This window comes from Molossus molossus, unplaced genomic scaffold, assembly GCF_014108415.1.
Source record: "Molossus molossus isolate mMolMol1 unplaced genomic scaffold, mMolMol1.p scaffold_m16_p_14, whole genome shotgun sequence".
Lineage (NCBI taxonomy): Eukaryota > Metazoa > Chordata > Mammalia > Chiroptera > Molossidae > Molossus > Molossus molossus.
This window is the reverse complement of record NW_023425349.1, coordinates 5,353,889-5,369,844: the sequence shown is the minus strand read 5'-3', so window position 1 is coordinate 5,369,844 and position 15,956 is coordinate 5,353,889. Positions and strand designations below refer to the sequence as shown.

General features: G+C 59.4%; 1 protein-coding gene across 1 annotated transcript in view; it reads left to right on the top strand.

Annotated features, from left to right (window-relative positions):
• Nucleotides 1–596: 596 nt before the first annotated feature.
• NCS1 (neuronal calcium sensor 1) overlaps nucleotides 597–15,956 on the top strand; it is a 48,020-nt gene continuing 32,660 nt past the window's right edge. The window contains exon 1 of the mRNA XM_036262025.1: nucleotides 597–737. Coding sequence (XP_036117918.1) covers nucleotides 674–737 — 64 coding nt within the window. The 5' untranslated portion in view covers nucleotides 597–673. The remainder of the gene's footprint in view (nucleotides 738–15,956) is intronic.

Below are 15,956 nucleotides of genomic sequence, written 5' to 3'. Positions count from 1 at the left end.
TGGGGGGACCGGAGCGCCCGAGATTGAGTCTAGAGGGGTGGCGGGGTGACCTCCCGCTCCCGCCGCGCGGGACGCGATGAAGAAAGGGGAGTCCCTCAGCCGCCTCGGCTTCGGGGCGCGGGGCCGCGGTCCCGCGGGCGCAGGCCGGGCGGGGCGGGTGCGGGCGGGAGGTGGCGCCGGGCGCTGAGTGGCGGCTCCGGGCCCACCCCTGGCGCGCCGGTGCGGGCGGGAGGCGGGAGGCGGGAGGCGGGGAGCGCAGGGGCGGCGGCGCAGAGCGCAGCAGCGAGCATGTGCCGCGCAGCCCAGTAACCAGGGACGACCGGCAACACCGCGGCCGCGTCGGCGCCCAGCCCAGCGCAGCTCGCGCCGCGGCGCCCGGAGAGGGCGGCGGCCGACGGCCCGGCCTGCCCAGCGGCTGCCCCGCGCCCCGGGCCCGCGCCGTGCTCAGGGCGGCCGAGGTGCCGCCAGCCGCGCCGCGCCGCGCGCCGGAGCCCCGCGCCCGGGCCGCACGGGCACGGCGCAGACAAAGGCGCGGCCCGGGCCCGGCCCAGCCCAGCCCGGCCCGCCGGCCTCCGCGCGCCCCGCCCCGGCCGCCCCGGCCCGCGCCCGCCGAGCCGCTGCCGCTGGGCGCCCCGCCGGGGTGGGCCCGGGCGCGGGGCCGCGGCCGCCGAGGATGGGGAAATCTAACAGCAAGTTGAAGCCCGAAGTTGTGGAGGAGCTGACCAGGAAAACGTACTGTGAGTGCGCGCCCCGGACCCCCGCCCAGCACCCCGGCGCCCCTCCCCCACGCCCAGTCTCCCCCGAACCCCTCGTCCCTGCTGCGGGTCCGCCTGCCACCCCGCAGCGCCGCAGCCCTCCCCGGTCGTGCCCTGCCCTGCCTCCGCCCCGGCCACCTCGCAGAACCCGGGCCGCGCCCCCGGCCCCACACCTCGTCCTATTGTTCTAGGGCACCCAGCTCCCCACGCCTGGGCGTGTGCCGCCTGTCAGGGTGCGCGGGCCACCCCCGGCCGGGAGGGAAAGCCCCAACCCACCCGCAGCCCCCTCTGCGCGGTCGGAAGGCCAGGGGCGTGCACGGGCCTGGGGCGGTGGTCCCAGCAGGGGGCGCCTGGCTTCGAGGTGGTTCGGGCTGCGCGGAGCCTACTGGCACGAGCGGCGAGGCGGGTGATTCATGCATCACGATGCCACCGCTGCTGCCGCTGCGAGGTTGGCCTGTCGCCCCCTCCCTGGCCTCGATCGTGCGGGGGGTGGTGTCGAGACTTGTCAGAGAGCTCTTGGCAGCGGGGGCGGCCAAGGGTCCTGGGCGCCCTGTTGGATTTACAGGCTGAATTCTCCTCTGGCTCCCACATCAATCCCCCCTTTCTCTCTCTATTCGCCAAACCGGGAAATGGGTTTATACAGCCGCGGGTGATCTGGTCGATCTCATTTCACCAGGGTGATCTGGTCGATCTCATTTCACCCTTTGGAAGCACCCCTAAGAGGGAGGTCTGTCCATTTCTGACTGTTCTAGATCTGCCCCAGTGTATCTCTGTCCACTTGCCAAACTTCACAACTTCGCAGTCCCCTTGAATCTCCAGTTTCTCCTACCAGACTTCTGTCTTCCCTGCAGCCTCTTGGGAGATGCTCTGGCATGCTAGGGGCTGATGGCATTGGGTCCTAACCCACCGGTTTTTCTTTCGGGGGACGGGAGGAAGGACAGCTGCATTCTCTGGTAGGGCTTCTGCCTGCATGTCTGACTTGGAAGGGGCAGTGGCCCTGAGCTTGGGTTGGAATTCAGAACCGTACGTGGGCAGCTGCGTGGGTCCAGCCCTCTGCACCCTCCCTGGAGTCAGCAGATTGACTGCCAACTTCGTGTGTTGATGGAGGCTTAGGAGGCAGGTTCTGATGGTGCATTGCACAACCTCTGCTCCCCGCTCCCCCAACACACACACACACACACACTCCATCGGCCTTCTGGGCACGTTTGCAGGTCTGTCTAAGCCCATGCTTCAGGTCCATGCCCTTCGCCCTCGTGCTTGGAACAAAGGGGGCTTTCCTGAGTGGGCGCCGGTCTGCTGAGAGGTCCTGGCCCTTCTCCAGTGGAATTCTGCAGCAGGGAGCTCATATCCCAGAAGCTGCTCCTCTAGGGGGTGAGGCTCTGAGGACCAGGGACCCCTTCCTGGCTGCTCTGACCCTCTTTCCAATGTGGGTGGGTGGCCCTTCCGAGTCTGTCCGCTGTTTTGTGAGATTTGCTGGGCCTTCCTTCAGGCTCTGTCCAGATGTGGCCCATGGCTGTCTACAGACAGGCTGCAGGTGGAACTTCCGGGCTCCCGTGCCGGGGAAGGCAGAGGGCACAGTGGGCTTTGCCGGATTGTGGGCTTGGGCTGCACCAGGGTGTCTGCATCATGGTGGAGCAGGGGAGCCACTTGAGAGCTGAATGAAGTCAGGTTTTCTGCTTATCGGGCATGCCACACGCTGAGCTCTTTGCATTGGTATCACATTGAACCTCACACCAGCCCTGGGCCTGGTGAGCACAGTAACTGTCCCCATGTACAGATGAGGAAGTTAAGGCTCAGACAGGTGAGTGGCATGCTCAGGATCTCACGGCCTGGCCTAGGCGGTATCAGGACTTGAACTCAGGTCTGTCTGTTTCCAAGTTATGTCTCAGCGTTCATGCTGAGAAGTCCAGGGGGCTTTTCTTCTGTGTGTCCCATTTTGGTTTCTACTCTAAACCATGGTCATGACTTCTGGGTGGGAAGGGGCCTTGGCAGTCATTTTGTCCAGCCCCTCTCTCTAGATAGATCTGTCAACTTTGGGAGAAGTTGAGTCAGCAAGACTGTTAGGAACTGGCCCGGTGGTGCTGGGCTGGGCTATTTTTAAAGGCCTTTGGAGACATGAAATAGTTTCTGTCAGGGAGAGAGTTTTCCTTGAGCCCTTATTAGGGGTAGGCTGGTGGCGTGGTGGTGGGTTCTTTGCCTCCTGTGTGTCTCCTGTGTCTCCCTTGCTGATGCCAGCTCCCTCCGCAGGCCCTGGTCTCTTCGGTTGTGTGGGCACTTAGTAGGTCCACAGATATCTGTTGAGTGAAAAGTCTCCCAGCAGGAAGAGCAGAGCCAGCCTCCAGCTTGTGCTAAGGCCCCAGACGGGCTTGCTGCCTAAGGGGAGCGGAGCCATCTGCTCTCTGTTCAGGGGCCTGTGTGGGGTCAAGAAAAGCGTGCTCAGGAAGGAGTCTCAAATGTCAGCATCTCCTGGAGCTTGTTAAATGCCAAGGTGCCTTTAGGTCTGGCGTTGGCCCCGGAATTTGCATCCTTGACAAGTGTTTGTCATGAAGATCGGGGTTCCCAGGAGCCCCAGTGGAAGACCCACAGCTGGTTCCCGGGTCCTGGCATGTGTAAGCATCACCTGGTGTCCGAGGCCACCTCGGACACAGCACAGCTGGTTACAGCACTGCTTGGGGCCCCGAGAGGAGCCCAGAGAGTCCCACCTGAGTCAGTGCTGGCTGCCATTCTTGGTGGGGTTCCTCCTGCCCCCTGGGCAAGACTGTCCTGCTGGGCTGTGTGTGTGTAAGGAAGCAGCGGACAGTCTGGCTGTGTGGCCTTTGCTAGACACACCTGGATTCAGCTTGGCCACAGCCCGCTGCCTTTTCCTCCTCTGCAGGTAAGATTCTGTGAATGTCAAGGCCTCATAACCCAGTGCTCACCCTTCCTGGCACGGTTCATATCTAGGGGCAACAGGAGCTTCCCGAGAGGCGGAGGCCCCTGCCCCCCTGGGACTCAGAGCAGCAGTCAGTGTGGCCCAAAGCCTGGTCTTTTTGAGGTCTGACCTGTTGAGGTCTTCCTTCCGCTTGGTGGGACTGCTGTCATGCCTGTGTGCCCAGACTGAGGGACAGGCCAGCCCCTCACTACTGAGCCTTAGTTTCCTCATCTGCAGAATGGGTGTGTCATGGTGCCAACTCCCAGGGGATGTAAGCATCAACAGGATAATTCACACGCAGCCTAAGAAGCGGCGTATGGTAAGGAGCCATCCTTGATGCGTGACAAGCGCTTGGCAAGGACGCAAGGTCTCAAGCAGTTATGTTAGTGATCATCATTAATTTTGTCATTTTGGCTGTACAGTTCAGCTTCATCTTGAACTGGTCTTAAATGTATCTTGTGGACAGAGTTCATCTGTCCACAGAGGAGTCGTCCTGCGGCCCTGGTCTGTGTGCCTGGCACACACCCAAAGCTGGGATCTTCAGTTGGCCGGAATCTTAGCAGAATCTTGTTTTATCTGCCAAGGTCCCCCCACCACACTTGTTTGTTTTTAGGCTGCCCTGACCTGCCTTCCATTGAACGCGCACCCTGTGCTGGACACAGACAGAGATGTGAACGAGAGAGGTGTGATTCCCGTCCTCAGGGGGAAACCAGCCAGGTTGTCTGAAAAACCGAGCCGGAGGCTCAAGCCATTGCCGTGGTCTGAGCTGGATCCGTTTAAAGGCTTCTGGGCCCAAGCCAGCCGCCCCAAGAGGCAGAACCCCCCCATCCTCTCCCCGTGGCACTCACGGTACTCCTCAGGGGCCCTCTGTCCAGGACCAGAGGGGGCCACTTCCTCCCTGCACTGGGACAGCCCAGATTCTGTCTTGACTTGGCTCACCAACCTTGAGTCTCTTGGCCTTTTTCCTGATGCCCAGAATGGTGCCCGGCGTGCGGCAGCTTGTGGAGGGGATGAGCTTCATCTGAGTCGGTAGCTGAGGCCTCTGCAGGCCAGAGCAGAGGCGGGACCTGCTTGCGGCCCGGAGTCGGGTTCAGATCTGCTGGGTGTCCCTGGCTGGGCTCTAGGGTTGCTCTGGCTTTGCGAAGTGTCCCTTGACGGTCCCTCCTGTCGATAAGGAATGTCCTCTGATCCTTGTTCCCTGCACCCAGCTCTGCTCCACCATCCTTGACGGGGAGGCCAGATCTGGCACCCATCCTGGGACAGATGATGCAGTTGGGGTCGAAGGCCCACAGCCAGGTGTGTTTGAGGTCTGGCCCACTTTCTTCCAGCTTGTTGGTGAGGCTGGTGAGCCAGGAGTAAGCCACCCAGGAGAGGAAGGTCCAGCGGAGGGAGGTGGCTTCTGCAGTCCCTGCGCAGCCTGTGCACGGGGTAAGATCGTGGAGGCCGGCTTCCCGGCTCCAGAAGGCTAAACAGAGCGGCAGCACGAGGAATGGGGGTTAGACTGTAACACTAGCTTGGGCATCTGGGCAAGAACCATCAAGTCTGTGGTTAGGAAAGCAGTCACTGTCCTGGAGAACGGGGCTGTGACCTTGGGCAAGTGGCTTATGTCCTCTGAGCACCCTTTGCTCATCTGTAATACCTGCTCATGTGACTCGTGGATCCCAATGGGGGCTGGTCGTGGGTCAGAAAGGGAACTGGAGCACTCGGCAGCAGCCTCGGGGGCCAGATGGGCAGGGGTTCTGTCCTTTCCTTGGGTGAGCCCTGTCTCAAAGAGCTTTACTTCCCTTCTCTGGAAATGGGGGGCATCACGGTGGCCCCAAAGAGGGGGAGGATTCGGGGCACGTGAAGCGGGTAGCATGGTGGTTCTGAGGGGACACTTTAACCTCTCCTGGTGGCAGCTGGTTTTAGGAAGCAAGTCCTCTTCCTGCAGAGCGGAACCGGCCGAGTGGGTCTGCGGCCTGGCCCCTTGTTGAGAAAAGCGCAGGAGGCCAGAGAGGGGCAGGAACTCGCCGGGGTCACAGAGCCCAGGCCTCCAACCTGAGCCTGTTCTGGCTCTTTCTGCCTCCTCCCGCTCCAGGTTAAACAACCTGGCTCCCTCCCATCTCCCATCTCACGGTATCAGGTGAGAGCACTTTCTCCTGGCCTGGCCTTGGGATTGGACCCAGCATCCTCTGCTCCCAAGGCCAGGGCTGAGCCCCTCGGGAGCAGGTGGTGGGCAGTGGGAGACAGCGGGCCAGTGGGCGGGGCTCACATCACCCCTCACCAAGTCCCACAGGAGGGGATCGAGACATTTTTCAAGATGGGGGGCATGGATGGAGATGGTGGAAGCCTGTTAGATTTGGGTTTTGGAGATTATTTTTGCCTGTAATCCAACGAATGGGTTGGAGGAGAGGGTTGTAATCATGGTGTTCGTGGTGATGAGGTCAAGGACAGGTTCTAAACATATTTAGGAGGAAGACAAAATAGGACTCGATACATAGATTTTATTAGCTTGTATATTGGGGAAAATCTACTTTTTATTTTCTGCCTTATTAAAATCTGACAACGGTGAATATTTGCCTACACCATTAACCATGCTTCTAAAAAATGATTTTTTTTTTATCCTCACCCGAGGACATTTTTCCATATTTTGTTCAGATAGAGTGGGAGGGGGGGAGAGAGAGAGAGAAACATCGACGTGAAAGGGACACATCGAGTGGCTGCCTCCTGCACAACCCAACCAGGGCCAGGGACAAACTGCAACCGAGGTACGTACCCTTAGCAGGAACCGAACCCGGGTCTCTTTGGACCGCAGGCCGACGCTCTAACCGCTGAGCCAAACCGGCCAGGGCCTAAAAAGTGATTTTTAAATTTTTTGTTGTTGTTAATCTTTACCCAAGGATATTTTTTCGTTGTTTTTTAGATAGAGTGGGAGGGAGCGAGAGAAACATTGATGTGAGAGAAGAGACCCATCACTTGGTTGCCTCTCCCATAACCCTGACTGGGGCCAGGGATCAAACCTGCAACCCAGGTACATGCTTGTGACCGGAATCGAACTCATTATGCTTCAGTTCGAGGGCTGATGTTCTAACTGCTGAGCCAAACCCGCTAGGGCTAAAAAGCGAGTTTGAAATGGTGTATCATATAAATACAACACTTTGCTTAATTTATTTAATGGGTTGGCCATTGGATATTAAGTTGCTTTCATAATATAAACAGTGTTGTGACAAGCATCTTTGCACTAAATCTTTGCATATACTGTATCTCTTCTTAAAGATAAATTCTAAATAAGGAAGTCACAGGGTTAAAGGCTGGGGACATCTTAAAAGGCCTTTGATTGAAAACTTGTTAACTCGCTCTCCAGAAAGTATGTTCCCATTAATATTTTGAGCAAAAGTGGATGAGAGCCCTGGTCAGTGTTGCTCAGTGGTTAGAGCATTGGCCTGCACACCAAAGGGTCACAGGTTTGATTCCCAGTCAAATCATGTACCTAGGTTGCAGGTTTGTTCCCTGACCCAGTTGGGAGGCAACCGTGCAGAAGGCAACCAACCAATGTCTCTCACATTGATGTTTTATTTTCTCTCTCTCTACCCCCTTCCCACCCTTCCACTCACTAAAAAAAAAAAAAATCAATGGAAAATATCCTTAGGTGACGATTAACAAACGAAGTAGATGAGATGCCTCTTTCCCTGCATTCTTTTTTTTTATTCCTCACCTGAGAATATTTTTCTACTTATCATCAGATACAGTGGGAGGGAGGGAGAGAGAGAGAGACAGAGAAACATCGATGTGATAGAGCCACATCGACTGGTTGCCTCCTGCACGACCCAACCAGGGCTGAGGGCGAACCGCAACCGAGGTACGTGCCCTTGACCGAATCGAACCCTCGACTCATTGGCCCGTGGGCTGACGCTCTAACTGCTGAGCCAAACCGGCCAGGGCTTTCCCTGCGTTCTTGCCAGAACTGAGTATCCCTGTTTCCCTCCATCCTTGCCAACATTTTGGGGAAGAAAAGAGTAGCTCACCTTTCATGTTCCCTGATTACTGTTAAGTGGAGCCCTAAGTCTCTGAGCTGCAGGAGACTCTGGGCTCATGTAGTCCAATGCCCTTGTTTTACAAATGGACAAACCGAGTACCAGAGAGAGGAAATCTCTCTCCCAGGTCACATGGCAAATATGGGGCTGGAACCTAGGACCCCGCCTCCTTTCGGGGCGCCGCCCCTGTGCCGTGATGGGCTGGCTGTCGGGTCGAGGCGGGAGGTGGGATGTGTTGCTTTCTTAATGGAAGTTGCTTCTGATATGGTTCATCGGGTCCTCAATGTCTCTCATCGTGAGGCAGTGAAAAACACAGATTGGCCCTCTTGCTGTCATTACAAGATGAAACGCTTCGCACGTCTGGGGTGTGGTCTGTTTAGCAGGGCAGAGACTGTCAGAAGTTCATGTGCCAAGTTCCCGGCTAACTTGGAATTGGGGTCAGATTCCCAGCCAAGGGCAGGACAGGGGCATCGAGGGCTTGCAGGTCAGCTTGTGGTTTCCTGGCTGTGACTCTGGCGAACCCCTCACCCGTCTGAGCTCTGGGTGCCCCGGTGTGAGATGGGGACAGACTTAGTAAGTGCTCCTGCAGGGAGGAGGCTGCTTGGTCTTGGAGACAGGAGACAGTGGTGCATGGCCCTGGGCGGTCACAGGGTGAGCTGTCACCAGTCCTCAGCTGAATGGGGAGTGAGTGGCAACCGCAGATGGCCTCCGTGTCTGGCCTGGTTGGCGGGTGGCTGCATCGGCCCTTGTCGGCCCCACTCCTCCAGTTGGGAAGGAGGGCCTGCTCTGGTTGCCAGGTTTTAGGAGCCTGTGTGGGTGTGGGCTCGGAGGGCTGGAGACACCTGCCTGGGCTTCCGTCCCAGAACCAGGGCGGACTGCATAGTGACTTAGAGCCACGGGGCCCCCCTGGGACTCGGCTTCCCTTTCTGTACAAAGCTCAGGTTGCCAGGTGGTGAGACTTGCGTGGGGAAGCTACACCTGGGCTTCCAGATGGAGTGTGCTGGGCTCTGGTGTCCGATGACCCGGATCCTGGGCTCTCAGACACAGCGCATTTCGCCGTCTCCCTGTGTCGGTTTTCTCGGAGCTGATGATACCTCCGTAACGGGGCTGCCGCATGTAAAGAGAGGAATAGCAGAGACACTGAGCTTGGTGGCTCGTCTTGGGTGCTCCCTTTAGCTCAGCGTGGGGATGGAGAGTCTGTAATCAACAATGGGAAGTGTCAGAGGCTGTCACCATGGTGACAGCTGCTATTAACCATGTCCGTGTGACCGAGGCTCAGCTCAGGGCTCAGATGCGTTCATCCCGACCCTTCCCAGGAGCCCTGTGTGGTTTCCATTTTACAGATGAGGAAACTGAGGTTCAGAGGGGACCAGAGCTGGCCCAACTCCACACATCCGGTGAGTGGTGCAGCCGGAGATTGCCCTTGGCTGTGGCAAGGGGCACCGTGTGGGTGGGGGGCGCTGAGAAGCCACTGTGGAGGTTTGCAGTGAGTGAGTGAGTGTGGGTGCCTGATGTGGGTGGGGTGGGTGCTGCGAATCATGTGTGAGCCCCGGTTCCCGTGGGCATGCTCCGAGTGTGAGTGACGGGGTCGTGGCGTGTATCAGGAGTGGGTGAGCTGGCACGTCTGTGCCCGCGCGTGCGCACGCTGTGTGCAGGTTGTGACTGTAGACATGCTTGGGGGTGGGGCACAGACAGGCTGGGAGCCTCGGCTGCCTGCTCGGGGAGCAGACGACGCGGCTGCCACTTCTCAGTCCCCTCTGCCCTGGCCGAGCTGCTCGCCCGGAGCCCATCTGTCCTCGGGCAGTGGGGAAATACTGGGAGGAATGACAATAATGACAGCTATGTACCAAGTGGGTACTCAGTGCCAGGAGTGCTGAGTGCAGGTTCCCCCCTTTGCGGTCTCGCCACACCTGGGAGTAGGGACTGTAGGCCCATTTCGCAGATGAGGAAAAGGGGGCCCAGGCAGGTTCAGGGACATGCCCAAGGCTCCCAGCCAGTGGCCAAGCTGGGGCTCAGGCTCAGATTTTTATCTGGATGTAGCTATGCTCTTCCCACCACGTGCCCGCCTCCCACGATCTCCAGAGCCTTAGAGCCGCTGCATAAGGTAGTGAGCACCCCATCACAGGAGGCATTCAAGCAGCTTCTGGAGCAGCAGATACTGGCCCGGCATCCTGGATTCCTGCTCAGATGTGAGGTTGGACAGTAGGTGGGACCCTTCCAGCTGTGAACATGTAGCCCTCCTGGCCCCAGATGTTCTGATTCCTGTCGGGGATTTGGGGCAGCCTTGGCTTGGCTTCCTCTGGGAGGAGGCAGAGCTGAGGCCGGGGGAAGGCGGCAGAAACGTGGCAAGAGGTAGGAACGTGCAGTGGGCAGCTGCCCAGTACTCGGGCCTCTGAGGCTTTCCCAGCCTCTGCCCCATCCGCAGAGCCTTGGGTGCTGACCGTGTGCCGGTGCTGTGCTGACCTCTCTGCCTCCCAGCCTGTGAGCTCGGGAGAAGGAGCCCCGTCATCGTCGTACGGTGTGGGCACCATCCAGCTCTCGGGTCTGCGGGGAGCCTGCGGGCTGGGGCTGGGGGGCAGGGTAACCGAGGGCGAGGCAGTGGAGAGGGAGTGCGCCTCCTAGTTGTCCTGTCCTGCCCTGCCCTGCTTATGTCTGGCAAGGCCCAGTGGCCTCCAGAGTGTGTGTGTTCTCACGGGTGGGTGCACTGTGGGGCTCAGGGGCACAGTGGGGGATGGGACCTTGGGATCTGGAGGTCTGATAGCGGTGCCCTGGGCCACTGTGAACTCCCTGAGGGTTGGGACACACCTGGGGGATCTTGGTGGTGGGCAGTGCCCAGCCGAGAGCCTTGCACGGGGCAGGCCTAGGCTCCTTCAGGTGCTGCTTTGTTCTGCTCCTTGGCTGACCAGGAAGGGACCCACCCGTGCCCAGCCTATCATCTGATGGGCAGGGGATTGCCAGGGGGTCAGAGTCTGGGATCCTGGTTCTAGCCTCATGCTGTGGCCTTTGGCCGCCCCTCTCCAGTCAGTTTCTCCGTCTGTCCCACCCTCTGTGAGACGGGACGTCAGCCCACAGAACCCTGATGGTGCCGCCCAGGAGTGCTCCCGCCTGGCGAGCCCGGGTGGGGGTGCCCAGGGAGGGATGCAGGGCAGCTGCTGGCTGCGCTGTCCTGGTCTCACAGGGTGGCCCCGGGAAGCTGGCGGGGCATCCAGGCCACCGTGCGCATTCCCTGGCAGGGGCGAAGGAGGAGGGCTGGAGGAATGTGGATTGGAGGAATGTTTAACCCAAGGCAGAAATAGCTCTGCTTTTATTTCAGGCTTGGGTTTTCAGCTCGGAAGCAATTCAGAGCCTCCCCCCTTCCTCCCTCTCCCTCTCTCCAGCCTCCTCGGGCTCCCCCACCACTCTGGCCTTTTGGGGACAGAAAGTGGCCTCTTTTTTTTTTTTTTTTTTTAAACCAAAGAGCTGCTGTGGGAACCAGGAGGGGCCCTGGATTTGGAGGCAGACCGGCCGGGTTCAGATGCCCGATCTCCATCCCGTGACCTCTTCCCGCTCTGAACCGCCGTGGAACTGGGTGGCTTGGCAGACAGGCGGTGCAGCATCGGAACTCCCACGCGGGCCAGCGGGCCCGGGTCACAGCCCAGCTCTCCTGGCTCTGGGACCTGGCCAAGCCTTTCCATGGCTTCTCACTCCCTCTGTGAGATGCGCAGAGGGGATCATCCCCCTCCCAGGACTGGGGACGGAACATGTGTGAAAATATTGGCAGGAGGGCCTGGCACGCTCCAGGCTCTGGAATCCCCACTCGGTGGCTTCCCACACCCAAGGGGAAAATGTCTCCTGTGTGCTTGCTGTCAGGTTGAGTGAGGGTCCAGGCCCTGGGTGACCCTGCCAGCTGCCTCGTCCCCCTGAGGCAGACCCACCCTCGCCCGCCCTCAGCTTGCACCAATACCCACGGCGCCTTCCACCGGAGGTGCCGGCGACCCCCCCCTGCTGGTGTGGACACATGGAATTCTCCCCCTCCCCATCCGGTGTTAGCGCTGGGGGGATGGACCACGAGGCTCGCTGCTGTATCCCGGCTCCCAGGACAGAGCCTGGGGCACTTTGTTGGAATGAAAGAAAAATCCAATCCATACAGGAACAAGCTAACAAATGAATGAACTTTCTTCTCATCCATCTTGGGTCCTTGCTTTCTGTGTGTCTCCAGCCTACTCCTGCCTCCTGGGGGATGGAGGGTTTGCCGTGTCGGGGGCCCTGAGAAGTCAGGTGTGGGGGGCTGGCCGAACAAGGACCCCAGACCGCTCTCACCTTCTGGGCTGTGGAGACAAGAAGGGGTCCCAGCTGCCAGCCAGCCAGCAGGGCCCCTCCTCCCCAGTCCCTCTGCTCCTGTCTCTTTGTAGGAACCAAAAGATTCCTGTTCAAAGGCGGGAGATGGGCTATTTTTGGCACTGTGGGGGAAAAAGCAAATACCTCCCTTCTGTTCAAAAATATATGGTGTATGAGCGGACAGACGAGGAGCTCGGCGGAGCTCAAAGCCGGAGCTGCCAGGGCTCCTGCCCCTCGGCCCGAGGCCCTGCCTCCCTCCACGGCTCAGTCGCCCACATGGCCACGTCGGGCGGTGTTGTTTCCAGACCTCCTGTGATGAGGCCCCTGCTGGGCCTAAGCAGAACATGGTCTTAATTCAAACCAAGAGCAGCCGTCACGGTGGAGGAGAGGAGCACGGAGCCTTCCCCTGACCCCTGTTCCCTGTGCAGCTGGGGAAGCAGGACCAGCCAGCTATGGACGGAGGGCAGAGGCCTCCGGCCACCCCTCACCCCGATTCAGGAAGTGTTTGCGGAACGCCAGTCTCGTGCCAGGCTTGCAGGCGCCAGGACACAGGGCAGATGGGACGGTGGGTCTGGTCCTCCTGGCATTGACATTTTGGTGGGGAACAGATGTCCGGCCTGGCTGAGCATCAAGACAGAGGGCACTGCACAGTGCACCTGGCCTGGGGTGCGTCTGCGAGGACCTGCATCTGGGTCACCGGTGCTCCCTGTTCCCAGAGCCCAGCCCAGGGCCTGGCCCGCTCAGTGGTGGTTGGATGGATGGAGGAGTGAAAAATTCTGTTTGTTCCTTCTAACCACCCAGTAAGGGAAGCATTGGCATGCCCTCATCTTACAGATGGGGAAACAGGCTCAGAGAGGTGCATTTAGTTTCCCAAGGTCACACAGGGGCTAAAGAATGACTCAGTTCTGCCCAATTGGTGTGGCTCAGTGGTTGAGCATCATGAATCAAGAGGTCACTGATTCGATTCCAGGTCAGGGCACATGCCCAGGTTGTGGGCCAAATCCCCAGCGGGGGGCGTGCAGGAGGTGGCCAATTGATGTTCTCTCTCATCGATGTTTCTGTCCTCTCTCTCCCTCTCCCTACCTCTCTCTCTAAAAGCAATAAAGAGAAAAAACAAAAAATATTAAAAAATTAAAAAAGAATGGCTCAATTCACAAAAGCCCCTTCCCGCAGAGCAGGCCCCTCAGCTGAACGGAGTCCGTGTTGTAGAGGGTCCCCACCTGGAGTCCCGAGCGGATCCCCGAGCGGATCCCCGGATCCGAGGGGCAGGAGCCAGGCTCGCCCCCTTCAGGGCCCGCTCTTCCGGAAGAGTCGGAGCCTGGCAGTGAGGCGGCTTGAACTGGGCAGTAGATCTTGGGGCCTCACCGTGAGTGTCTGCGTGCGTGCGTGCGTGAGACAGGGGAGGGGAGGGAGAAGCCACCAGGGCAAGTGCATTTCTTGACCAGGAATGACTAAGTTTTAGGAACTAAAAGTGGCCTTGAGCACTTTTCAGCGTCCCTCCCTGAAGGAAGCAACAGCACCTGTCTCCGCCGGAACAGACACACACGGAGCACCCGCCACGTGCTGACACTGTGCCACGGCTGTGACCTAGGCAGACACAGAGCCTGCCCCGTGGAGCCCAGCCCCTGGGCAAGGGCGACACTGGAAAATGCTGCAGTCACAAAGGCCAGGACACCGTTCCTCATGTAGCTTCTCTCCGGTCACTGTTACCAACATTTCACCCAGTTCCTCCCAGTTTTTTTTCTGTGTATGTAGCGCTGGTAGGTTTTATCATCGCCGTTTTCTGATGAAACCCAGGCTCAGAGAGGTTAACTGACTTGTCCAGCATCACACAGTGGGAAGGTGGGAGAGTTTGTGTGCCTTGGGGGTCACTCAGTCAAAGCAAGTCATTACTAGAGCAGCAGCTATCGAGGACCTTTGCTTCCCAGCCCCAGCAGCCCTTCGCTGGGGGGTCAGGCAGGATGTGAAAAAGGTCACCTCCCAGAATGCACTTGTGTGATGTCTTAGACACCGCACTTCTCCAGCGATGGAATCGCACAGACACAGGCTCTCACTCCGCCTTGCGTGAGCTGCTTCACCGTAGGAGCCTCAGTTTCTTAATCTGTATAATGGGGATAATCAAAGGCCTTGCCTCCTGGCATCGTTCAGCACTGAATAGGATTAATGCTGCCCAGGATGGGCACACAGTGAGTGCCCAGTAAACAGCAGCTTTTATCATCTTGCTGTTCCTGGAGCCACCAGACGGTATGTCGTCCTGCGTTTTACTTGAGAATTTGGGGGGAAAGTTATTTAACGTATATAGAAATTGAAATCAATGGCCTTTATCACGTTATTTTTAGGGTAAAACAAACACCTATAAATGATGGAGCAGAATGTAACATTTGGGGAAATATTTGAGCTGCAACACAAGATTTGAACTAAACTTTGCTTCTGGGGACTGCCTGGGTCTCCACCCCCTGCTTCTGGGGGGCACCAGCCCTCTCCCCCTGGGGCCCCTGCCACGTGGCTCTGCCGGAGGAAGCGCTGCAGGCCACCTGGGAGGCGGTCGGAGTGAGCATCCTTGCCCCGCCCGTCAGAGGCCGGAGCGGGGAACGCACTGCGACCTGAGCTGCACCTGGCGGACCTTAGAGTGCGAGGGGTCACAGTGCCCAGGAGGATGGAACCAGGCCTGGCCCGGCTCGCCAGGGGAGGTGCCGCCGAGGGCACGTCAGTGGGCAGGAGCCAGCTGTTCCTGCTGAACTGTGCTCCCCAAGTCTCATGCCCCCCAGTGCTTGCCAGGGCCTGCGGGGGCTCAGTGGGTGGCCCACTTGATCATCTCCAGGCTGAAGCCTTCCTGAGCCCGGGCCCTGGAGTCAGATGGCCCCGGCCTCCCCCCTCTTCTCCTCCACCCCGGGCACGTGACCTCGGATGAGGGTCTTTGTCTCTCTGTGAAGCCTCAGTTCCCTCCTCAGTGAAGTGGGCTGGGGGGACCTCACCTCTCAGCAGAGGGGCAGCATAGAGCTCAGCCGCAGAGCGGGCTGGGGCTTGGGGGGACGCTGCGGGGGTCTGAGAGCTCCGAGCCGCCCCTCACACCTGTGTTCCTCTGTGTCTGAGGAACTTTCCCATCTTGGCATCAGCGCCACAGCTCGGCCCTGCCGGCCGCAGCTCCTGCTGCCCGAGTGTCATTCTAATACCTTCGCCGTCATCGTGATGGTCCACGTCTCCCTGTCGAGCCCTTGTCACGTGCTGGACTAGGGCTTTTGACCTGCGTCCTCCTGTGGACAGCAGCCCTGCGCTGGAGCAGGAGCCCAGGGCTCAGAGGGGAGGACGTGGCCCAGGGCGCAGTGTGCACGGCGGTCCATGGCAGAGTCTGGTTTCGGAGGCTGCGGGCAGCTCAGCCAGGCTTGAGCTCAGGGTGGCCCAGAGCAGGTCCCAGGAGCGGGGGACGCAGCTCTGTGGCCCCGAGCTCTGTGAAGCTCTGTGCGGTTCTGCGCATGAAGAGCCTGGTGCCGGGCCAGGCCGCACAGCACCTCCTAGGTCTCCTGGGGCCGGCCTGTGGGTGGCAGTCTGATGTCCCCCGGTCCCACCTGCAGGGAGCCGGGCAGTGTGAGCAAGCAGGCAGGGCTGGTTCTGCTTCCCTGTAGCTGCTGAGGGCCTGGCCAGTGCTCAGCCGGCCTGGGTAGAAACAGGGCTAAGGAGGCTGGGCCGCTGCCACCCCGGTGGGGAGAAGGGCCCTGGAGCCGGGGCTCAGCCCAGAGTGCCCGGGAGTTCTAGGCAGTTCTAGGCAGGAGGCCAGGCCTCCTTTCTGATGAGACTCAGGCCGGCCCTGGGCCCGGCTACCCTGCAGCTGGGCATTTATGGAGAACAGCAGTGGTGCGGGTCGAGGGCCTCCGCCTCCCTTCCCACCCTGGCAGAGGCGCAGAATAATAACCGCAGCAGCAGGGCCTGTGGCTGCCGGGCCCTCGTGCACGGTTTGCATTC